The following is a 26,321-nucleotide window of genomic DNA, read 5'->3' as shown; positions in this document are numbered from 1 at the left end:
TCTGAGCTGCCACTTCGGAATTTCGTGCCCCTCCTAGTTTAGTATCATCTGCCAATTTGACCAATTTATATTGATAAGGACAGAAGCGTTATATGGTATAATAGACAATGTGTTATTGTGGTGTGCTATATAGAAATTGTATTTAAAGTGAATGCAAGTAATTGGAAATTGCGATAAAATTGTACAATTGAAGAGTTTTAAAGCGGTTTAGGGAAAATGGGAAATCTGAGTAATATTAATCTGAAATATATAAAATTGCATTGTAATGTGTATTTATATATGTAACATTGTATACATGTATGTATATAAAGTTTTGTATAATATGTACAAAATGTTGAAAATGATTTGAAATAAATATATATCATACAATAAGTAGCTTATGTGAGTGTTGGTTTATCTAAAGGCTCGAATCTAAGTGTGAAGCTGGATATGTGAGCGATGAAGGATGGGTAGTTTGGTCTGTGTAGTGATAAAGGGCTCATATCTCGGCCTGAGTTGCTCCTATTTTTTTGGAACAACTAGTTTAGAATGGAGCATCGTAGAAATTGCAATTCTCGGCATTTAGTTTGCTCCAGTTCTAGTGAGTTAGAATAGTTTCATTTTAGAACAGTTTTTTTTCAAAAGGGGGCGCTACCAGCCACTTACGCTTGTTTTGCAAGTTTAGGCAGCGAAAACTTCTCCAAACTAACTTAGAATGGAGTAAGTGTAGATTTTTGTACGCTCAGAAAAACCTTGCCTACACTGAGAAATCAGGTGTAGGGAATGAGCGATGGGGGGGAGAGAGAAGGAAGTTTACAAACATTAAACACTTCACTTTTACAAATAAAGAGCCATCATCAAAAATAAATGATAAATAAATCAATAAATCAACCAATAAAATTAAAAAAAATTAAAAATAAAAAAATCCATCAAGAAATAAAACATTATTTCTACTCACTTACTGCAGCACCGGGAGCCCTTCAACAGCGTGCTGGGACGGGGCCCTCCCCCAGTGTCTTCTCTCTGGGCCCAAGTTTCGGCATCTGGTGAAAACGGCGTACCTCCAAGACTTACGTGACCTGCCTGGGCTCGAAGTTGCGCCGGAATATTCTGCAGCAATTCTCCGGTCCTCCTGGACCGTGGCGTGGCGCAGCGTAGTCTCCCTGGGGAGGAGCCTGCCTGCAGGGGGGCGGGGCTAGGGATCATGCCGCCTTGTCAGTGCCGGCAGCATTGCGCAGGCGCGTTGGAGCATGTGCGCCTGCGCAATGGCTTGGGGGTGCGTGGGTACCGGGAGGACGGGGAGTGGGTACTGGGAGGAGGGGGGGAGGAGGAGGGGCGGGGGAGGAGGAGAAGGAGAAGGGAGGAGGGGGAAGGCGGGGGGAGGGTGCGTGGGTACCGGGGTGGGGGGGGAGCGTGGTAACCGGGGTGGGGAGTGGGGGAGCGAGGCAACAGGGATGGAGGAGCGTGGGTTGGGGGGCACTCAATGATCGAACGGCCGGAGGAGAGAGCAGGGGTGCCTTCTTCCAGCCTCTTCCCCCACCCCACAGACACACACCCCCCCCCCGCACGCACCACCCCCCCCACACGCACCACCCCCCCACACGCACGCACCCACCCCCCCACACGCACCCACCCCTCTCCCACCCCCCCCACACACACACATACCCCCACTCCCACACATACACACACACACAGACACACACCACCCCGCACCCCTCACTGCCTGATACAGAGAGAGAGAGAGAGAGACACTGACCGAGACACCTTCCCTTCACATAAAGGTAGGACTTCTATTTTCTATTGATCTAAACTAACTCACTAGAACTGGAGCAAACTAATATCCGAGAATTGCAATTTCTAACATACTCCAAACTAAACTAGTTGCTCCAAAAAACAAGGAGCAACTTCACCCAAAACTTGGGCCCTCTGTCTCTGTCAGTGTCTCTCACTGACTCTGTCAGTGTGTCTCATTCTGTCTCTGTCAGTGTCTCTCTGTGTTTCTGACAGCGAGGGGGGAGGGGAGGGGAAGAGAAGAGAGAGAGAGAGAGAGCGAGAGTGGAGCTGAACGTCCCCGCCGAGGACTTTGGGCGGGGCCCGCACGCAGAAGACGCCGACGACACTACAGGCGGGGCCCGCCCCCAGCGAGATGCCGGGTGGGCAGGCCCCGCTGACGAGGTAAGATGTATCAGGCCACTCGGCCCGGGATAGGGTCATTGCCCGGAGACAGGACGCGCTGGGAGGGCCGGGAGCTACTGCGCACGCGCACAGCTGACGGCACTGTTTTTGGCGCAAGCCTGTAGCTCCGCCCCCAGCAGCTCCTGCTGCACCGCGCCGAGCTGGAAATGGGCCTACAAGTATCTGAGAATTGCGAGGTAAGTATTCGGCGCAATTTTTGTTCTACAAATTAGGCGGGCCTCTCTGATCTGCGCCGTTCTAGCTGGGGTCTGAAACTTGAGCCCAATGAAACAGTGTCGATGTCGAGAGATTGAGTGGAAAAGTGATTGTGGTGGTAAGTGTTAAGTGAGAAACGTATTGGGAAGTTAGGGATACCAAAGAATTTGGTGGTGGTGATCACAAAAGAGATAAATGGGATGAGCAGGAAAGGGAGTTAGGGTGGTTATGATAAAGAGAATGATGAGGGAAACAGTAGGGAGGAAAGCTAAAAATTAATATATTTGTAACACTAGGATGGAGAGTCTTGGGAGATTTAAAGGCATGTAGACTTGGATAGAAAAGAAGAATAAAATTGGGATCTGGACCAAAAAGAGCAAAAAATGCTCCAATTAAAAAGGAACAAACACATAGGGCTGGAGGCGGAGTGTGAAATTTACCGGCCAATTAACGTTGGCGATTAATTACTTAACTTTCATCATTTGGGGTCTGCGCCGCAGCGCAAAGGGAGGCACTGAACTATTTTCGTGGTGCAAAAATGTGAATCTCGACAACTTTAGTGCGGGGCTGAGAGCACTCCGAGAGAGGCCTTGGGAGGATGGGGTGTGAAAATTCCAAAAACATTGCCAACACCCTTACCTCACAAATCGCTGCAAAAATATAAAAAAATAAAAACTTTAACTTACCTCTTTTACAGTTTATCCAACTCACTGCGGCCGGCGGGGCTGGACCGCGGGCGGGTTTCACAGCCTACGGTTCGGGTGTTTGTCGAACGTCACAGCGGTGTCGCAATGTGAGCCGTCGCACACCTGCCGCCGCTCTCCGTGCTTCTAACGCCGCCGCAAAGACCGAGCCGAGGATCGCGACCGGGCGAAAAACAGCTGACCACCCCATTTTTTGCCGTGGAGGGTCACAAGTGACCTGAAATTCCAGCCCCAGGAGGTGGTGTAAAAAACCCGCTAGAGCAGGATCAAGACAAAAACAAATAGAAGCACTGGGTGAAGGGACTTAAACGAAAGTAGCTCAGCTGGACTTAAAAACACAAGCACTGGAGTAACACGAAGAAAAATACAAATACCTGGACTAACACTTAAGGAAAACCCACAAACACTTAGAGAGCTAAAATTGAACAGACCACCTGAAGTAGGAGTTAAAAAGAAACAGTAGAGCTCTACTTAAAAACAAATGTTGGGCTCCACACTAAAAAAAATACCAAATACTAGGAGGGAGCAGGGCTAGGAGAGAGAGGGTGGCATCGCTCACGGTGAGTCACAGGTGTATTTCTCTTGGCTGTCATATTTGGATTGAGGACAAGAGTTCTATCACTGAGCCAAGACTGACACTAAGAATGGGTTTTGGCATGTGACATTAGTGGCTTCAGATATAAAAATTTCTTCTGCCAGTTGTCGCATGGACAAGGAAAGTACTATGCTTTAAGACCTTGATATTCACGCGTGATATTAGACTGCAGAAAACAACATCTAACCTGAAGAATGTTTTTAAAGCTATAGCAAAGACCAATTATGTCCTCAAGGTGATAAAGTGATGTTGTAGAATTTCAGAAAATGCTGACATATTCTTCACAAGTCTTGAATAAATTAATCATTTAATGAAAATCTAAATACAGAACCAATCATTTCGGTTCAAGACTTTGGACCCAAATGTGCAACATATGTTTGGAAGATACTCATGAAATTAAGGCAGTGAAGTTCTTCTAGTCAATAACTTTCCATTTTGTACTCAAATTGAATATTTTGTAAATTTATCAACAGGAGAAATTTGGTCCCCTACATGTCTTTATAGACCATATAGACTAATATGAAAGTTGCTTTTAAACATTTGAAGAATGGTGCATTTGCTTATCTAAAGAACACAGAGCATAGTTAGCTTGGATTTAGAATCAAAAGTCCATATCCCACTAATATGCTGAAATTCTTTGAAAAGGTAGCTATCATAGTCGGCGAAGTCCATATCGTAGATTTAATTTGTCCGCATTTTTAAAAGGTTACTTGATAAAATTTCACATTTGCAACTTTTAAGGAAGGTTGAGGCTTATGGAATTAAAGACAGAGTCATTATTTGGATTGAAAATAGCTTGGCAATAAAAAAGAAAGAATGAGCGTGTATTTATATAGTACCTGTCTTCCTCAGGGCTTCCTGTAGCACTTTACCGTTAATGACGACTGGAGACCAGCTCTGCTGCACGGACCTAGTGCGCGCACACATCGCAGTGTGGGCTGGCCCGTTTGCCCCTGGCCACGAACTCACGCCTCCCTTGGGCCCCGATCGTGTCCCTCTACAGTCTCTCGCCGTTCCTTCGCCCTGATCTCACCGCTCCTGCTGTATCTGTCCACGCTCCAATCACCGACCTGGACCTTGATGACATCACTCTTCGCTGCCGTTGCCCTCCTGCACCAGCTCGCGCTGCTCCCTGAAGTGGTATGCCTCCACACTGCTCCCGGGCCGCTGCACCTCCGCTCCTTTTATGGCTCCGTCCTGCTGCTGGTGTTCTCACGCAGGTCAGGGCCTCCACGCTTACCACTGGACCAAGACGTAGCTCTGTCAAGCCCGTGTGGTGGGTGGTGTGCAACGGCCACCACACGTTAAAAAAATCCATGCACATGCATCTCCCACCCTTGAAGATGTAGTTCGGGTCCTTCATTGAAACACCTGTGAATTCATCCTTTCTTGGCGTGGAAGCAAGTCATCCTCGTTTCGAGGGACCGTCTAAGACTGACTATGACCGTTAATGAATTACTTTTAAAGTGCAGTTATTGTTGTTTTGTAGGGAAACACGGCAGTTAATTTGGTCATAGCAAGGTCCCGCAAACAGCAGTGAGAGAAATGACCAGTTAACCAGCTTTTGGTGCTGTTGCTGGTAGAGCTTCCCTGCAGATGTATATGTCCATTTTAAAATTTCAGTCCTCACTGGGGGAGTTAAAGCTGGCATCTCTGGGTAGATGGGAAAGTTATCTCTCGTAAATGAATTGAGAGTACTAAAATGTTTCTATCCTTATTCCCTGTTAATTTAAAAATAAGTAACAGTAAAAAAGTAATGTGTGGTTATAAATTGAGAGTTATGGTCAGATATAAAATATGAATTATACTTAATTATTGCATTAAATCATGTTGTTATATTCATACAATCTGGTCATGGAGCATAAATGTCTCCCAGATATTTTTATAATAAATTTCCAATATATAAATTTCAGCTGCTTAATTGAAGTTTTTCATCATATGGTGAACAATGTTACTACTTTGGATTGGAATTTTAGAAGGTGTAAAATAGGCTGAGATCCATCATCAGCTAACTTAATTTCTGCTAGTTGCAGTACCGGGATATAAAGTGTACTAAGATCTTGTATGAACTGACTTTCCAATGATAAAAGCTGACCAGTTGTCCCCTAGTCCCGATGTCAGAAACACAGCTGTGGCCATTTTGAACAAAAATGAATACGAAATTACTTGGTAGAGTAGCTCAGATTGCAGGTTGTCCAATTTTGGGGTTGGAAAGCACAACTGCCACGTTCTGTGTAATCCAGCTAGTTGGCAAGGGAACAAATGAGGATGGAACAGAGATATTGGGGACAATTTCACTAACCTGCTCGTCGGGGAACTGATGCTGGTTTTGAGCCATGCCCAATTTTGTAAATTGGGGTGTAAAACCGGTATACCATCTGATCCTGTGGGTTTCCCACCCGATGAGTTAGATTAGAATTACCCCCATGGAAACTTAGCTGGTATTAGCGAATAGAGGAGTCACCTTGTTATTGATCCACTTGCATGCACCTGTTTTATTGTGCCATCCATGACTTTTGCACTAACTAGCAAACAATATTTTGTTCCAGTGCATAAAGGTATGATATCTATACACTGTTTTACAATAATTGATGTAATTAAAGTTCAAGTTGTGAGTTAGGTGAGCCGCTGTACTTTCACCTCTGGTGCTTGGCTTCAATGACTGCTCCAAATAGCTGGGAATAAAGCGTGTCAGTCTCTTCCTCATTCTAATGTTGCATGTGTACTGTACCTGTATGATTTCTCTCTTGCTGATTTTGATGTGCATATCCACAAAAGGCCCGAAGAACAAGAGATTGAGTGACAAGCTGGTGAAACAGAACACTAAAGTTAATGTGTGGGAAAACAGCAAAAAGGTGCACTTAACATGCTCGTTAAGGGAATTTTACTGGATTTTAATACTATTTCAATTGAAAGCTGCTCGAGACATGACTGCTTGTTATTGGCACTTTATTTTATTATCTTGTATATATTCCATAGAAAATAACCCATAAATGTGGCAGTTCCAAAACTAAACACATCTGTGTGGATAGATAAGTAGAACAACCATTAAATGCTTTGTAAAGGAAGCAAGTATGACCATTGCTTTTGGTTACAAATTTATATTTGCTTTATTTTCTTTGCCTTTAGTACTTGCACCACAACAGAATGCCTTTGTCAATGCCCTTCGAAAACTGCCAGGCCTACATGATGAAGATTATGCTCAACAAACTAAGCTTTATGACTCTTATGACTCGCCAGAAAATATTTTGGTTCTTCCGTAAGTAATTGTTATTTCCTTTCTGCTGTCAAACTCAGGAAATACTGAACTTTAGCAATCCAAATTCTAGGCAGGATAATGTTGAACTGGTTTATATCCAGATCTGACTCATTTAGGGCAATTTGGTACAGATTCGACATTCAGCTTGGCTCGGTTCATAGAACTCTTGCTTCTCAATCTGAAGGTGATGGGTTTAAGCCCCACACCAGGACTTGAATGCATAATCAAGGCTATCACTTCAATGCAGTATTGAGGGAGTACTGCATTGTTGGAGTTGGCTTCCTTTGAATGAAACTTTACATTTTTAAGGTGGTTAAAGATCCATTTCACTATTAAAAGGAGAGCAGAGAATTATTTTGGTGTCCTGGCCAATATTCTTCCAAAATAGAATGTATCATTTGTTCCTCACTTCAGTGTCGCCACAGCTAATTTTGTTGCAACAGGGTACATGGCAAAACAAATCCCCTGCATTTAGAGGATGCTTTCCACACTATTTTCTAATTTTATAAAGTATAAATTATTCCTAGTTTGAAGCTGACATTTGATGTCACCAGAGTTAGGTGCATTGAAAGGGATGTATGTATTCGTATGCAACCTTCAACCTCAACCAACTTCGTAAACCCCATATGTTTGAAAGTGAGGTGATAGATGGAAGTTACCCAGAGAGATGGTTGTATTGTTCTTTTGGTTGATGGTCCTATATCAAGGTTTTTTTTTCCACTGAAGGGCTTGATCAAGGGAATTGTTGATCCTGTCAACAACTTTATAAACAATGAAGTGCTTGATTATACTCATCGTGAGGGATTATCACACATTCACCAATGTTATTCAAACAGGAATTAAGACAGCAGTTTTACATTAAGTACATAAGAAATAGGAGCAAGAGTAGGCCATTTGGCCCTTCAAGCTTCCTCCGTCGTTCAATAAGATCATACCTGATCTTCTACATTACAACAGTGACTACACTCCAAAAAGTACGTAATTAGCTTTGAGACATCCGGTGGTCATGAAAGGCGCTATATAAATCCAAGTCTTTCTTTCTACCTCACCTCCACCTTCCTGCACTACCCCCATATCTGCTGAGTCCCATAGTATCCAAAAATCTATTGATCTCTGTCTTGAATATACTCAATGTCTGAGCATCCACAGCTCTCTAGGGTAGATCAGTCCAAAGATTCACAACCCTTTGAGTGAAGAAATTTCGCCTCATCTCAATCATAAATGACCGACCCCTTATTCTGAGACTGTGACCCCTGCTTCTGAAGCCCCTTAAGAATTTTATATGTTTCAATGAGATCATCTCTCATTCTTCTAAACTCTGGGGAATATAGGCCTAGTCTACTCAACCTCTTCTCCTAGGAGAATCCCCTTATCCCAGGAATCAGTCTAGTGAACCTTCATTGCACGCCCTCTAAGGCAAGTATATCCTTCCTTAGGTAAGGAGACTAAAAATGTACACCGTACACCTACCACTTGCTTAATACTATTGACACAGTTAAATATTTAATATTGACGAAATATTCAAAGGTGACTGCTAATTAAGAGACAATAGATGGCTAAAAAGAATTACATGGTGTGTTAGTGAAGGGGGGAGCACACCAGGATTTCAGTGACACTTATTGTCAAGATTGATATGCTGCATACACGAGACTTAGTTAATGACCTATTAATTGACATTGAGTAGGTTTTAAACATTATCCCATGTTACAAATGAAAATCTCGCTTTTTATTCTGTTTACAGTTGTTGGTCGCACAAAAGGATTGTATATTCGGTAATTGAATATTCACCTTTGCTGGACTCTTGCAACATGACCACAGTTGATTGGGCTAAAATTGCTGTTGATATACAGGTAATTTGAGACTTGGGTCAAGTATCTCAGATTAGAGGATTTTGCAGATGAGCTAAATAGTCATGTAAGCAAAACGGTAAAGGCCTGATATTCTTGAAGTGAGGGAATGTGTACCTCAGGCAAATCTCTTGCTATCGGAAAGGAATTTTAGGCAAAACCTGGATGCGCTAGGTCTCTGTCCCAGTTGAACTCTCTCTGTAAACCTGATGTGGTGGGGGAGAGGGGACTTCTGCATCTTCAATCCCAGCAGTAGCTTGGGGATGTGGCGGGGAATTCCATTCCAGCATACCACTCTTGGGTCCAGTGGATCCCATTACGGGAGACATGAGTTCTGTACTGAGCCTTCCAAAGGCCCCAAAGACATTGCAGCACAAAGCTAATCCATCCCAGAGAGACTAATAGCCTTCGCGGTCAACAGGAAAGCAGCAATTTTGAGCCCTAGGTTTTTATCTGGTCTACCCCAACAAAGCTGCTGGGCCATCATGTCATGAAAGATTTTAAAACTCGAACACTGCAGTTTTATCTTTGTATCCTGAAAATTCTGTTCCATCTTTAACTTCAAATGAACAAGTACAGTATGCAATGATTCTGTATCAATAGGGTCAGAAAAGATCTCGGTGTGGTTATTGATTGAATCTCTTGCATAATTTTCTGGTTAGACAAAGAGCTTCCCTTGTGTACAAGATCTTGGTGAAATATCTACTTTTCAGACAATACCAGTTTTACTGATCTAAACGTAGTGATAACAGTTTAGCATCATATTATCTGCATAGTGATTTTACTGAATAAACATTTTTAATTGGATTTTATTTTACATTTTTAAAACATTGTAAGATGACATTTAGCAATATAAAAACAGATATTAGCAACATCTCTGAATAAATATAAAGAAGCCAAAAATCCACAACCCTTGTATCGCACATCTGTTGTAACTCGAGCAAGTGTGCACCAATAGAACGACAAATGGGACAGGACCCAGATATGCATGTTTGCAATGGAGATTCCATGTGGCTTTGTAATGGATGGAGACTCCATCTTCCCCTTCACAGGCCAATGGTGTAGGAAGGAACAGGGCTTGGGTGGGGTGTGGGGGTGGGGAGGTGCAGTGATGTCCAATGCCAGGTACTCTCACGTTTCTCAGTTGGAAAGCTCCTGGTCCCCCAAATGGAGCACGTGGGCCTCACCTGGAGCTCCAGGCTGGGATTGTGGTCTGGACCCCCAATTGAAAAAGTATTTAAAATTATTTAACTGCGATCCCTCTACAAAGTGGGCCAATGCAGGCACTGTTGCTTTCTTTCTGAGAGGATCCTGACAATCCCCCCAACTCCCCAGTCAGCCACTTTTCTACATGTTGCGCCATCTTGTGGCAGGCGGGTATACCCAGTAGTGCTGTGTATATTAAGCAGGCAGATTTTGGCTGGGTCAGCACCAGAGGTCCCAGGTGAGTGCATCCTAGCACTTGCATTAGATGTGGTCACTGCAGATTTCGGGTCCAAAAAGTGTTGTATTGTTTAAGAAAAAAAACAGTACCCTAGGCCTCAAACGGTCAACATGAAGTACTATATTATCATTGTGCTGGTTTTGTCCGCTCTCTTTTATCAGCACTATTAGAATGTATAACATGAAGGATGAAATGGGGATTTACTCAATGCTGGAGTAAAATTTGACATCTATTCTATTCCCAACAAACCAATCTGCTGCTGCCCGATTCCTTGAGTAGATTAGATACCATTCTGACAGAACTACTGCTCTCTAAGCTTTATGTTATTCTCACCCTCAGACTCACTACCAACAGTACAATGGTTTTGTGATCCTTCATGGCACAGATACTATGGCTTACACTGCTTCAGCCCTTTCATTCATGTGTGAGAACCAAGGAAAGACCATCATCTTGACTGGCTCTCAGGTAAGTTGCGATGCTTTAGACTGAGACTTTACTGACTGTCCGACATTTGCAAGGAAAAGGATGCGGTGATTTAGATTTCACACATTGCATGTATAATATTGTGCAACCGTAGAATTTGTAAATGGATTTAACCCTTATAAATCATCAGTAAGACAAACAGTATCGATTTTGTTTATGGTATTTCCTATATGCTTATGATTTTTGCTGAGCTTAATTTTCAAGAGATCTCTTTATTGCTTCTACCCAACTGGAATGGCAGTAGTGTTATCGGAAATAACGCTCGCATTGTGCACTTGTTATATATTAACATTTTCTTAACAGCACTCGATGCATAGGCCAGATGTCAGAGGTTGGTCTTCGTAGAATGGAAATATTTTACCCATTGGCAAGAATCAGTTTAGAATAACGAATTAAATTATTAACAGTATTCTTGTCTCACAGGTACAAACCACTGATGTTACCTGTTTATTTCTAGTGTTAGTTACTGATTTAACATTTATCTTCAGCGCTAATATTTAAAACCTGCCCTATGACCATCTTGAGATGTTAGAACTTAGAAGCACTGAAACATATTTTGGTATCATTAAAATAGTTAGTGCTGCATCAAAGATTTATTGTTAAATTACAACTATTGCACTGGTCGTTTAAAAAAAGAAATTAAAAAAACATTTTCCAGGGATGTGGGCATCGATGGCAGGGCCAGTATTTATTGCCCATTCCTAATTGCCCTTGTGAAGGTCGTGGAGGTGAGCTGCCACCTTTTGAACTGCAGAAATCCGTGTGATGAAGGTACTCCTACAGTGCTGTTGGGGAGGGAGTTCCAAGATTTTGACCCAGCGATGATGAAGGAACGGCGATAAATTTTCAAGTCAGAATGGTGTTTAACTTGGAGGAGAACTTGCAGGTGGTGGTTTTCCCTGCTGGTCTTGTTCTTATAGGTAGCAGAGGTCGTGGGTTTGGGAGGTGCTGTCGACGAAGCCTTGGCAAGTTATTACAGTGCATCTTGTAGATGGTACACACTGCAGCCGCAATGTTTAAGGTGGAGGATGGGGTGCCAATCAAATGGGCTGCTTTGTCCTGAATGGTGTTGAGCTGCTTGAGTGTTGTTGGAGCTGCACTCATCCAGACAAGTGGAGAGTATTCCATCACACTCCTGACTTGTGCCTTATAGATTGTGGAAAGGCTTTGGGAAGTCGGGAGGTGAGACACTCGTTGCAGAATACCTAACCTCTGACCTGCTTTTGTAGCCGCAGCATTTATGTGGACTTCATTTTAAAAGTTGGCAAAAAGTAGATAACTGTTCTTTGGGCTAGAGAAATTAAACTCTGTGAGGCACAAATGACCAAACTCTACTATGTGTGTGCTTAGCAGGAGAATTTGGGTGGGGGGGAATTTCTATGGAGTTGTCCCCCCTTTCGTATGGTAGTAGCTATTGTGTTCCTAACACAGATGAGGCTGCACACAGGGAGGTTAAAGCAACAGTGACCTCAGTCTTTATTAAGACACTCCAGAGTGAGTAACATGCCTTAGGGGCCAGCTTATATACAGTGCTCCCAAGGGATGCTGGGATCCCTTGGGACTTCAGGAGATGCACTCCCTGGTGGCGGAACATGGGAGTGCATGCTTTACAGATACACAACAGTAGCAAAGCTAATTAAACGTCAATATCCAAGTTGGATATCCAGGCCACAGCTTCCGGTGTAACAGTGTGGATATCCCACAGGCTGCCTGCAAACTTCCTCCGAGGGCACTGCTCAATGATGTGCTCCAGGAGCTTCACAGTCTCATGATGGGGATGCTTTAATCTTCCACCTATGGAAAAGGTGGCAGCACCTACCATGACCAGTTCTGAGGCGGTTGATGGTTGTCCACTGTTTGCGAAGAAGGTCTGATCCTGCAAGTTGTATTGTGGGGTTCTCTATAAGGAATCCATTCCGTATGTTGCAGTTCTTCGAGGCATTTCGCTGTCGGTCATCAAGGCTACGGGGAAATCGCTGAAGGGCTTCGGCGACGGTCCAAAATGGCTTCCTAGATTTGAGACGGGTTGGTGGTAGCTTGTTCAAGTCGGCCTGGATCAGCATGTCTTTGTTGGTGTAGCGGTTGTATTCTTTGGAGACTGCATATTTGTGGTGTGGCGGTGTGATGTTTGCAAGCACGGGGAGCCAAAGTGTTGGTGTCAATAAAAGCGTACCGGTGATAATTCTCATAGTAGAATTCAGCTGGACATCAACGGATTTTACAGGTGGACTTGATAGCTGTGCCGGAGAGCAGTACTCCGCTGTAGAGTACACTAGGGCGAGTGCTGCCATACGGCGGGTTTGAGCATTTGCTCCCCATGTGGATCCGGCGAGTTTCTGGATCAAGTTGACCCTATTTAGTTTCTTCCCAAGGTTCTGGGGATGTTGTCTATATGACAGGGTGTGATCAAGCGTGACTCTTAAATAGGAGGGTTTTTGGCATGGTTTACCTCTGTGCCTCAAAAGGAGACTTTCAAAGCTTGGTTTGCTTGATGGGTGTTGAGATGGAATGTCGAGGTGACGGTCTTTTGCGGGTTTGGCTGGAGTCGCCATTAGCAGAAGGAGGCCTCCATCCTCTGTAAATCACTGGTCAAGGTCTCATTGGTGATGGATAGATTCGTGTTTTGCGTGGCCAAGGCAATGTCATCAGCATATACAGACTTATGGGACTCTGTTTTGGGCAGATCACTAGTGTAAATATTGAATAACATGGGTGCCAGGAGAGAACCCTGTGGGAGTCCGTTGTTCAGTGTCCTATATCTGCTCTTCTGGGTGCCAGAGTGTACACGGAAGCATCGGTTGCCTAAGCATGGAGTTGAGAAGATGGATCATTGTTCTGCAGGGTAAAATGGTGGAGAGCTTGAAAAGCAGTCCATGTTTCCATACTGTGCCATAGGCCGCTGACAGGTCCATGAGTGCTACAGCGGTCTTGAGCTGACGCTGGAAGCATGCTTCGATGTGCGTTGTTAAAGCTACCACTTGCTCGCAGTAGTTATGGCCGCTCCGGAAGCCCTCTTGCTCCTTAGGGATGGTTGGCTTGATAATGGGGGACTAGTCTGTGGAGTAGTAGCCTCTCCAGCACTTTATAACAAATGCAAAGTAAAGAGATCGGGTGGTAGCCGGAGGCTTCACAAGCATTCTTCCCCTGCTTCAGGAGGGCCATTATTTTAGTCTCCCTCCAAATAGGTGGAATCTTACTAGTTGCCAGTACCTCAGAGATTGAAGGGCGGGAAGGTGCGGGGGGAGGGGGGGGGGCGTGGAATTTCAGCAGAAGATTGGAGGAAACTTTATTCTGCCATTTCTTCATGGTTTTCACCGAAGTTATAGTGGGAGATCGGGAGACCTCGCAGAAATTCGAGGCGTTTGTCGTCCAGTGCTCTTAGTTTGAATAGGTGTGGTAGGGGAACTGTATTTTCCAGTCATCATCATAGGCAGTCCTTCGAAACGAGGATGTCTTTCTTCCACGCTGAAAAGGGATGAGTTCATAGGTGTTTCAATGAAGGATCTAATATTCCGGATCCCGAACTACATCTTGAAGGGTGGAAGATGCCTGTGCGAGGATTTTTTTAACGTGTGGTGACCGTTGCACACCAGCCACCACACGGGCTTGACAGAGCTAGGTCTTGGCTCAATGATGAGGATTAACCAAGACGACTGGAGACCAGCTCTGCTGCACGAATCTAGTGCGCACACATATCGCAGTGTGGGCTGGCCCGTGCTGCCCCTGGGCCCTCGCCTCTCCTGGGCCCCAAACTCTCGCCTCTCCTGGGCCCCTCTACGAACTCTTGCTGCTGTAGTAGGCACCTGCTAGAACCTGGAACCAGGTTGCACTTGAATCAAACCATTCTTTTGCTCAGCTTCCATCCAAGTATTTGCTGTTGTTTAGCAGAGACTAGAATAAAACCAAAGGTCAAATGATTGATCTGTAAACAGGTTGATCCTGTTGATGCTCATGTTATGTAGCAGATATGCTGCATGTGTACAATTACACACTGCGTTCTTGCCCTATGTCCTCACTGTATTGAAAACAAATGAATTCTTCTCACCCACCAAGGAGCTCTCTGAATAGGTTTGTTTTAATATTGAGTAGATCCAAACATACACTTTAGTTGCAATGTGCGTTACACAGCAGTAAGTATGCAATCTATGCATGTTTCCCACAACACCTAAAATTCTTTGTTGAATATAACAAATAGTAACACTTGGTAAAATAGTTAATTAACTAAAGTAACCTCTTTTAACGTGATGCAGATTGTGAAGCCTTGGACATTGCATTGATAAGTAAAAGATGTTGACATTTTTGGGGAGGGAGAAATTCAATGCACAAATTGTAATCAGATGTTACATCAAAGTTTCTTGGAATAATTTATGATGGGAATATAAACCAGAGCATGCACTAAGTATTTTCTGAATTGGATAAACCTGAATTGCACAGGCTCGACACTAACAAACACAAGGCACTGAAACACCACACACTGACAGAGCTGAGTCCTTTTCAACATGCAGAATTGGTATTTTCTAAGGAATTTGGGAAGGAAAGAGTTAAAAATATTACAGTTCCAGCATTTCTGAAAGTGATCAGCTGTTGGGTCTAAGGAACAATCAGAGATGCTGTGGACTAATGGGGATGTAAAATTGATGTTGACTACAAAATTAGCAATCAAGATAAAAGCGGCTTGGGACATTTTACTATATTAAAGGCACTATAGAAATGCAAGTTATTTAATTGAAGGGATGTAATCTCTCATGTGAATATTACAGGGGCTGAATTGATGTTGCGGACTCCAAGCCAACTTACTGCAGGCTGCAATTATCAGCTTTTGCTGATAATTTGTACTCTGGTTTCCCCAGTGGGGCACATTTCACCAGTATGTCTGTCTATGTTGGAGGACGAGGGTAGTCAGAATCGTGCCTCTTCTGAGATCAGCTGAGAAGATGCATTATATTTAGATGGAACGAAGTCTTAAAGACCTGCAAAGAAGGGAAATTGGGTTACCTTATAAGCTGAAGGATCACCAGCTGTGCAAAGCATTGCTTCTTGTGTTACTCACAGTGAATAAAATTCTTCTTCTATGGAAGGGGCCACTTACCAGCCTGGTTTTGTTTCAGCAGACAATGTGCATGCTAGGAATGTAACTGTTCCTGTCATATACAGTTTAACTCGAGATGTTCTACTCCTGATTTTTTGTTCCCCTAGCCCCCTCCTGACAGCTTTGTCTCCTTATTGTGGTGCATAGCTACTGGCACCAATCACCAAATGGCCATTCTTCATATGTGTGCCTTGAAAGTGAGTATAAACTGGCTACACAACCATGGGCAGCATTGTGGTCATTGAGAGAAGCTAAGAAAACCAGAAGGTATGCAGAGGAAGGGGCGAGAGGTCACTGATAAACTAGGAATAAACATTGATTTTTTAAAAAGCGAGAAATTTAAATTGAGAAGTTGAGCCAGAAAGCTTGTTATAGCAAAAACATGATTTTAATAAACAATTAATTTATTTCACATAGGGAAAACAGCACTCCAATTATCTTGCCCAAATGCACCTTCCTGTGTGAGTTTTGTAGTACATTTTGTGCACACAGCAAGCTAAATTGGGAAACTACATTAAAAGATATGGTGGGAGACGAGCAATGGCTAGCATTTAAAGAATTAATGCACAATTTACAACAAATATACATTTCTTTAAGGCACAAAAACCCCACAGGAAAAGTGGTCCAACCGTGGCTAACGAGAAGTTAAAGATAGTATTAGATCAAAGGAAGAGTCTTCCAAATGTTGCCAAAAAGAGCAGTAAGCTGGAGGATTGGGAGGATTTTACAATTCAGCAATGGAGGACCAAGAAATTGATGAAGAAAGGGAAAATAGAATGAGAGTAAACTAGCGAGAGACATAAAAACGTACTGTAAAACCTTCCATAGGTATGTAAAAAGGAAAAGATTAGCGAAAGTAAATGTGGGTCCCTTGCAGGCTGAGACAGGAGAAATTATAATGGGGAATAAAGAAATGGCAGAGAAGTTAGATGTAGTCCTTACTACTAGGGGGATCAAGGGGTATGGTGAGAAAGCAGGAATGGGGTACTGAAATTGCATGTTCAGCCATGAACTCATTGAATGGCGTTGCAGGCTCGAAGGGCCGAATGGCCTACTCCTGCACCTATTTTCTATGTTTCTAAGTACTTTGTGTCTGTCTTCACGGAAGAAGATGTAAAAAACCTCCTGGAATAGTGGAGAACCAAGGATCAAGCGGGAATGAGGAACTGAAAGAAATTAATATTGGTAAAAAAGTAGTACTGGAGAAATTAATGGGACTGAAAGCTGATAAATCCCTTGGACCTGATTGCCTACATCTTAGGGTTTTGAAAGAAGTGGCTATAGATTTATGAAGGGGACCGAATGTAATATATCCAACACGGATTTATGAAAGGGAAATCAGGTTTGACAAATCTGTTAAGAGTTTTTTGAGGTTGTAACTAGCAGAGTAGATAAGTAGGAACCAGCGGATGTTGTGTATTTGGATTTTCAGAAGGCATTCGATAAGGTGCCATACAAGAGGTTATAAAACAAAAGGAGGGTTCGTGGGATTGGGAGTAATATACTAGCATGGATTGAGGATTGGTTAATGGATAGAAAACAGAGAGTAGGAATAAACGGGTCATTTTCGGGTTGGCAGACTAACTAGTGGGATACCGCAAGGATCAGTGCTTGGGCCTCAGCCATTCACAATCTATATCAATGATTTGGATGAGGGGACCAAATATAATATGTCCCAAGTTTGCTAATGATACAAAGCTAGGTGGGAATGTAAGTTGTGAGGAAGATGCAGTGAGATTTCAAGGGGATATAAACAGTGAGTGGACAAGAACATGGCAGTTGGAATATAATGTCAATTGTGAAGTTATCCACTTTGGTCGGAAAAATATCAAAGCAGAGTATTTTTTAAATGGTGAGAGATTGGGAAATATTGGTGTTCAGAGGGACCTGGGTGTCCTTGTACACAATTCACTGAAAGTTAACATGCAGGTACAGCAAGCAACTAAGAAAGCAAATGGTATGTTGGCCTTTATTACAAGAGGTTCACAGTCTAATTCCTGGGATGGGGGGATTGTCCTATGAGGAGAGGTTGAGTAGACTAGGCCTATACTCTCTAGAGTTTAGAAGATTGAGAGGTGATCTCATTGAAATTTACAAAATTCTTACATGGCTTGACAGGATAGATGCAGGGAGGATGTTTCCCTTGCTGGGGAGACTAGAACCAGGGGTCACAATCACAGAATAAGGGGTCGGCCATTTAGGACTGAGATGAGGAGAAATTTCTTCACTCCGAGGGTGGTGAATCTTTGGCTGTGGAGGAGGCTCAATCGTTGAGTATATTCAAAACAGAGACCGATATATTTTTGGATATCAAGGGAATCAAGGGATATAGGGATACTGCAGGAAAGTGGAGTTGAGATAGAAGATCAGCCATGATCTTAGAAACATAGAAAATAGGTGCAGGAGTAGGCCATTCGGCCCTTCGAGCCTGCACCACCATTCAATAAGATCATGGCTGATCATTCCCTCAGTACCTTTCCTGCTTTCTCTCCATACACTTGATCCCTTTAGCCGCAAGGAAAATATCTAACTCCCTCTTGAATATATCCAATGAACTGGCATCAACAACTCTCTGTGGCAGGGAATTCCACAGGTTAATAACCCTGTGTGAAGAAGTTTCTCCTCATCTCAGTCCTAAATGGCCTACCCCTTATCCTAAGACTGTGTCCCCTGGTTCTGGACTTCCCCAACATCGGGAACAATCTACCCGCATCAAACCCGTCCCATCCCGTCAGAATCTTGTATGTTTCTATGAGATCCCCTCTCATCCTTCTAAACTCAAATGTATAAAGGCCCAGTTGATCCAGTCTCTCCTCATATGTCAGTCCGGCCATCCCAGGAATCAGTCTGGTGAACCTTCGCTGCACTCCCTCAATAGCAAGAACGTCCTTCCTCAGATTAGGAGACCAAAATTGAACACAATATTCCAGGCGAGGCCTCACCAAGGCCCTGTACAACTGCAGTAAGACCTCCCTGCTCCTATACTCAAATCCCCGAGCTATGAAGGCCAACATATCATTTTCCGCCTTCACCGCCTGCTGTACCTGTATGCCAACTTTCAATGACTGATGAACCATGACACCCAGGTCTCGTTGCACCTCCCCTTTTCCTAGTACCCCATTCCTGCTTTCTCGCCATACCCCTTGATCCCCCTAGTAGTAAGGACTTCATCTAACTCCTTTTTTCTATATATTTAGTGAATTGGCCTCAACAACTTTCTGTGGTAGAGAATTCCACAGCTTCACCACTCTCTGGGTGAAGAAGTTTCTCCTCATCTCGGTCCTAAATGGCTTACCCCTTATCCTTAGACTGTGACCCCTGGTTCTGGACTTCCCCAACATTGGGAACATTCTTCATGCATCTAACCTGTCAAAACCCATCAGAATTTTAAACGTTTCTATGAGGTCCCCTCTCATTCTTCTGAACTCCAGTGAATACAAGCCCAGTTGATCCAGTGTTTCTTGATAGGTCAGTCCCGCCATCCCGGGAATCAGTCTGGTGAACCTTCGCTGCACTCCCTCAATAGCAAGAATGTCCTTCCTCAGGTTAGGAGACCAAAACTGTACACAATACTCCAGGTGTGGCCTCACCAAGGCCCTGTACAACTGTAGCAACACCTCCCTGCCCCTGTACTCAAATCCCCTCGCTATGAAGGCCAACATGCCATTTGCTTTCTTAACCTGCTGTACCTGCATGCCAACCTTCAATGACTGATATACCATGACACCCAGGTCTCGTTGCACCTCCCCTTTTCCTAATCTGTCACCATTCAGATAATAGTCTGTCTCTCTGTTTTTACCACCAAAGTGGATAACCTCACATTTATCCACATTATACTTCATCTGCCATGCATTTGCCCACTCACCTAACCTATCCAAGTCGCTCTGCAGCCTCATAGCATCCTCCTCGCAGCTCACACTGCCACCCAACTTAGTGTCATCCGCAAATTTGGAGATACTGCATTTAATCCCCTCGTCTAAATCATTGATGTACAGTGTAAACAGCTGGAGCCCCAGCACAGAACCTTGTGGTACCCCACTAGTCACTGCCTGTCATTCTGAAAAGTTCCCATTTACTCCTACTCTTTGCTTCCTGTCTGACAACCAGTTCTCAATCCATGTCAGCACACTACCCCCAATCCCATGTGCTTTAACTTTGCACATTAATCTCTTGTGTGGGACCTTGTCGAAAGTCTTCTGAAAGTCCAAATATACCACATCAACTGGTTCTCCCTTGTCCACTCTACTGGAAACATCCTCAAAAAATTCCAGAAGATTTGTCAAGCATGATTTCCCTTTCACAAATCCATGCTGACTTGGACCTATCATGTCACCTCTTTCCAAATGCGCTGCTATGACATCCTTAATAATTGATTCCATCATTTTACCCACTACTGAGGTCAGGCTGACCGGTCTATAATACCCTGTTTTCTCTCTCCCTCCTTTTTTAAAAAGTGGGGTTACATTGGCTACCCTCCACTCGATAGGAACTGATCCAGAGTCAATGGAATGTTGGAAAATGACTGTCAATGCATCTGCTATTTCTAAGGCCACCTCCTTAAGTACTCTGGGATGCAGTCCATCAGGCCCTGGGGATTTATTGGCCTTCAATCCCATCAATTTCCCCAACACAATTTCCTGACTAATAAGGATTTCCCTTAGTTCCTCCTCCTTACTAGACCCTCTGACCCCTTTTATATCCGGAAGGTTGTTTGTGTCCTCCTTAGTGAATACCGAACCAAAGTACTTGTTCAATTGGTCCGCCATTTCTTTGTTCCCCGTTATGACTTCCCCTGATTCTGACTGCAGGGGATTTACGTTTGTCTTTACTAACCTTTTTCTCTTTACATATCTATAGAAACTTTTGCAATCCGTCTTAATGTTCCCTGCAAGCTTCTTCTCGTACTCCATTTTCCCTGCCCTAATCAAACCCTTTGTCCTCCTCTGCTGAGTTCTAAATTTCTCCCAGTCCCCAGGTTCGCTGCTATTTCTGGCCAATTTGTATGCCACTTCCTTGGCTTTAATACTACCCCTGATTTCCCTAGATAGCCACGGTTGAGCCACCTTCCCTTTTTTATTTTTACACCAGACAGGAATGTACAATTGTTGTAATTCATCCATGCGGTCTCTAAATGTCTGCCATTGCCCATCCACAGTCAACCCCTTAAGTATCATTCGCCAATCTATCCTAGCCAATTCACGCCTCATACCTTCAAAGTTAGCCTTCTTTAAGTTCTGGACCATGGTCTCTGAATTAACTGTTTCATTCTCCATCCTAATGCAGAATTCCACCATATTATGGTCACTCTTCCCCAAGGGGCCTCACACAACGAGATTGCTAATTAATTCTCTCTCATTACACAACACCCAGTCTAAGATGGCCTCCCCCTAGTTGGTTCCTCGACATATTGGTCTAGAAAACCATCCCTTATGCACTCCAGGAAATCCTCCTCCACCGTATTGCTTCCAGTTTGGTTAGCCCAATCTTTGTGCATATTAAAGTCACCTATTATAACTGCTGCACCCTTATTGCATGCACCCCTAATTTCCTGTTTGATGCCCTCCCCAACATCACTACTACTGTTTGGAGGTCTGTACACAACTCCCACTAACGTTTTTTGCCCTTTGGTGTTCTGCAGCTCTACCCATATAGGCCCCAAGTTTCCACACGCGGCAAAACAGGCGCCCCTCCGAGCTGGGCGCCCGTTTTTCGCGCTGAAAACGGCGCCATAAAAAAAACATGGTATTCTCGAGCGCCTTGCAGCTCGATGTCTGCTTGACGCGGCACACAGGGGGCGGAGCCTACCACTCGCGCCGATTTTGTAAGTAGGAGGGGGCGGGTACAATTTAAATGAGTTTTTTTGGTGCCGGCAACCCTGCGCGTGCGCGTTGGAGCGTTCGCGCACGCGCAGTCTGAAGTAAACATTGGCACTCGGCCATTTTAAAAAATGCTGCAGAAAAAGTGAAAATTTGTTTATTAAACCCTTGCAAAGGCTTACATTTTAATTTTCTTGATATTTCTGTGTGTGAGGGAGTGCATTCTGTAATTAAAGATAGACTGTGATAAACGGGACACATGCACTTGTTTGAGACTATTCAAATTCTTTGTAGCTGTTCAATTTTTAACATTTTTTAATAAAACCACATTGCCCTTCCAAGATCAGCACTGAAGCTTCTTCCAGCTTTCTCCCCCTGCCGTCCGTCGGTCCCGACGGCAAACGGCTGCCTCAAGCACTGAGGCTTCTTCCAACTTTCTCCCCCTGCCGTCGGTCGGTCCAGACGGCAAACCGCTGCCTGAAAGGCCTGCCTGAAGCACTTTCACACAGGTAGGAACATGGTTTATTTAATCTTTTCTTTGCTTATAAATTTTTATTCAGGTTGGATTTATTTGTATAATATTTGTATAAGTATAACTAAGGATTTATTGTAGAATTTAATGACTTCCCTTCCCCCCTCCCCCCCCCCCACCTCGTTCCCGATGCCTAATTTGTAACCTGCGCCTGATTTTTTAATGTGTAGACAAGGTTTTTTCAAGCCTACAAAAATCTTCACTTGCTCCATTCTAAGTTAGTTTGGAGTACGTTTTCACTGTGGAAACTTTCAAATCAGGCATCAGTGGCCAGACACGCCCCCTTTTGAAAAAAAAATTCTGTTCAAAAATGAAACTGTTCTACCTGACTAGAACTGCAGAAAACTTAAATGTGGAGAATTCCAATTTCTAAGATACTCCGTTCTCCACCAGTTGCTCCTAAAAATCAGGAGCAAATCATGTGGAAACTTGGGGCCATAGATTCCACATCATCCAAGCTAATGTCCTTCCTAACGATTGCATTAATCTCCTCCTTAACCAGCAATGCTACGCCACCTCCTTTTCCTTTTATTCTATCCTTCCTGAATGTTGAATACCCCTGGACGTTGAGTTCCCAGCCCTGATCATCCTGGAGCCACGTCTCTGTAATCCCAATCACATCATATTTGTTAACATCTATTTGCACAGTTAATTCATCCACCTTATCACGGATACTTCTTGCATTAAGACACAAAGCCTTCAGGCTTGTTTTTTTAACACCCTTTGTCCTTTTAGAATTTTGCTGTACAGTGGCCCTTTTTGTTCTTTGCCTTGGGTTTCTCTGCCCTCCACTTTTCCTCATCTCCTTTCTGTCTTTTGCTTTTGTCTCCTTTTTGTTTCCCTCTGTCTCCCTGCATTGGTTCCCATCCCCCTGCCATATTAGTTTAACTCCTCCCCAACAGCACTAGCAAACACTTCCCCCTAGGACATTGGTTCCGGTCCTGCACAGGTGTAGACCGTCCGGTTTGTACTGGTCCCACCTCCCCCAGAACTGGTTCCAATGCCCCAGGAATTTGAATCCCTCCCTGCTGCACCACTGCTCAAGCCACGTATTCATCTGCGCTATCCTGCGATTCCTACTCTGACTAGCACGTGGCATTGGTAGCAATCCCGAGATTACTACTTTTGAAGTCCTACTTTTTAATTTAGCTCCTAGCTCCTTAAATTCGTTTCGTAGGACCTCATCCCTTTTTTTACCTATGTCGTTGGTACCAATGTGCACCACAACAACTGGCTGGCCTCCCTCCCTTTTTAGAATGTCCTGCACCCGCTCCGAGACATCCTTGACCCTTGCACCAGGGAGGCAACATACCATCCTGGAGTCTCGGTTGCGGCCACAGAAACGCCTATCTATTCCCCTTACAATTGAATCCCCTATCACTATCGCTCTCCCACTCTTTTTCCTGCCCTCCTGTGCAACAGAGCCAGCCACGGTGCCATGAACTTGGCTGCTGCTGCCCTCCCCTGATGAGTCATCCCCCCAACAGTACTCAAAGCAGTGTATCTGTTTTGCAGGGGGATGACCACAGGGGACCCCTGCACTACCTTCCTTGCACTGCTCTTCCTGCTGGTCTTCCATTCCCTATCTGGCTGTGGACCCTTTACCTGCGGTACAACCAACTCGCTACACGTGCTACTCACGTCATTCTCAGCATCGTGGATGCTCCAGAGTGCATCCACCCTCACCTCCAACTCCGCAACGCGGTCCGTCAGGAGCTGGAGGCGGATACACTTCCCGCACACGTAGTCGTCAGGAACACTGGAGTCGTCCCTGAGTTCCCACATGGTACAGGAGGAGCATAACACGTGACCGAGCTGTCCTGCCATGACTTAACCCTTAGATAAGCAACAACAATGCTAAAGTTTACTCACTGTTATAGAAGAGAAAAAAGAAAAACTACTCACCAATCACCAGTCAATCACTTACCCCCTCGGCTGTGCCGTCACCTTCCTGTTTCTTTCTACTTTTTTTTTGCCTTCTCCCTGTAGCTGCACCGGCTCGCCTTTTATAGGCCTCTCCACGCACCTCTGACGCTGCTCCCGACTGCTGCCGACACTGGGCCCCGGACTCCCTGCTGTGCCTTTTATAGGCCTCACCACGCAGCTCCGACGCTGCTCCCGTTCTTATCTTTAGCCCATATCGAGTGTTCCTTCAATTCTTCTTTCTTCAAAGTTCTAATTGACCATGTCACCCGACCATCCTCGAAATGCAACGATGAATCTACTTGGATTAGAACGTCCATTCCCAAAAGGGGTTGATCTACTGGGCCTATCCAGACCGGCGTGGTTAGTTCATGTGGACCCGCCCTATAAATACCGGTGTTGTCCTTTTAATTTCCATTTTATGGCCCCCAACTCCATAGGCTGTACGTGCCCTACCATCCAACGACAAAAAGTCTCCATATTGTAGGGGTAAGCATGTTAACTCCGCCCCTGTGTCTAAAAGACAGTCCACACCCTCACAGTTACATATAGCCCATCTCCCCTTTGTTGTATTAGTGCGCGGAGGTGGACCAGGATGGGCTCTAATCGTTTTTTGCTATCCCAAGTAACTCCTTCTGTTGTTGTACTGTCAGTCGCTTAAATGCTTCTATGAGGTCGGTATCTTGTGACAAGCCTGGTTTGTTGGCTGAATTGTATCCCTGGCTGCGTCCTCTTCCCCGGCCGCGACCTTGCTGTTTTGCCCTGCACATCTTGGCCCTGTGACCTTCTTTCCCACAATAATGACGGGTAATTTTCCTAATAACTGTTTATCGGAATCCTGGGATTTCCATTTCATAGCCTGTGCAGCTCGGACTTTAGCTCCCATATCCCAATCTAATTGGTTACATCGATCCACCAATGCTGCAAAGGTAGTTCCACTACCTTCCCAGTCCGGTAACACTACTTTAAGCATTTTGGACAGTTCTGGCTTTAGACCTGCCACGAAAGCTGCTTTCAGAGGTCCAAACACTTGTTCATCCATTTCCTCATCCGTATTATTCATACCCGAATGTTCTAGCCATGTGCATCTAAACCGCTCGTCATACTCCAGTACCTTCTCTGTTCCTTTCTGTTGACAGGCTGCAATTTTTCCCCAGTCTGTCTTAGCTGGACTGAAGGCTAGCAGCCAGTGTTTAATCGCCTCCCATCCTGTGTTTAATTCTTGCTCATCCTGCCCCAAAGCTTCTTCTACCTTGTCGTGCAATTTTCTTCCTTGTGCTTTTGGCACTATTATGGTCAAAATCTGCACTCCGTCCCAGAGATGAAGTTGATATATATTTCTTAAGCGGTCCAATTGGTCCCACGTTTTTACTCCCCCTTTCTTTGGATTGGGCAACTCCTTGGACCATTTATCAATTTTCTCTGGGTCTGCCGGATCATGAAATAAGTATTCTACATCCACCCTTTTCTTCGTTTTTTTGGTTCCGCCCTCATCCGCAGTCTCTTCTGATTTGACTACAACTTGTCTTTTTTTAAACGGGGCAAAGCGCACCCCTAATTCTTCATCCTCCGACCCTGTATCGTCAGAGGATTCAGAATCCGTATCTATTCCTCGGTCATGTTTTTAGGTTTGCGTTTTTAATTTATCCAAACATGGGTACCCTGGGAATTGATCGATACATTTTCCTTTTCCTATTACTGTCTCTTGACCTAATGATTTTTTCCATTGTTTAATTTCACCTTTAAGATCTTTAACTTCCCGTTCCGACTTTTCAAGTTCAAATCTTTTCTGTCGCAGCTGTGCACAAACAGCTTGCAATTGGTCCTTTGTACTGGTCAGTTCTCGATCATGTTGGCAACGCATTATAATTTCAATCCGCTTTCGGATCTGTCCCATAACTGCTCGGGACCATCTAGTTCGCTCTTTATTTTTCATATGGGCCGTTTTTCCCCAGACCCTTTTAATCTCGTCCAAGGACCATTGTCCTTTGGAGGTTCCGTACTTTTGTTCGATCTTAATACAGTTTTAGATAAGTTGAATTGTTGCTCTATGTATTCTTTCAACTGTTCGAGGATTTCATCTGTCGAAACCTCAGGTGATGCCTGCCCACCTTTAACAGTTGTAGGCAATTCTTTGCTCTTATCTCCTGCTGCCATAATACTGATTTCTTTACTGGGGTCTCGAGTCGTAGGCTTTCCAGCCGATCAGTAGGACGGTGATTAATTAACTAACACACCGCCGATGTTAGACGTCTATGG

At 44.2% G+C, this 26,321-nt stretch overlaps 1 protein-coding gene across 2 annotated transcripts in view; it reads left to right on the top strand.

Moving 5' to 3' along the window:
- The window catches only part of aspg (asparaginase homolog (S. cerevisiae)), a 126,128-nt gene that overhangs the window by 5,718 nt on the left and 94,089 nt on the right, over positions 1-26,321 (top strand). For both annotated transcript variants that reach the window (XM_070879276.1, XM_070879275.1), the window contains exons 2-4: positions 6,799-6,928; positions 8,670-8,778; positions 10,559-10,684. In XM_070879276.1, the coding sequence (XP_070735377.1) occupies positions 6,799-6,928; positions 8,670-8,778; positions 10,559-10,684 (365 nt within the window). The remainder of the gene's footprint in view (positions 1-6,798; positions 6,929-8,669; positions 8,779-10,558; positions 10,685-26,321) is intronic.

Source organism: Pristiophorus japonicus, chromosome 4, assembly GCF_044704955.1.
Source record: "Pristiophorus japonicus isolate sPriJap1 chromosome 4, sPriJap1.hap1, whole genome shotgun sequence".
Classification (NCBI taxonomy): Eukaryota; Metazoa; Chordata; class Chondrichthyes; family Pristiophoridae; genus Pristiophorus; species Pristiophorus japonicus.
Note: the sequence above shows the minus strand (reverse complement) of the source record. Positions and strands in the feature narration are given on the sequence as shown.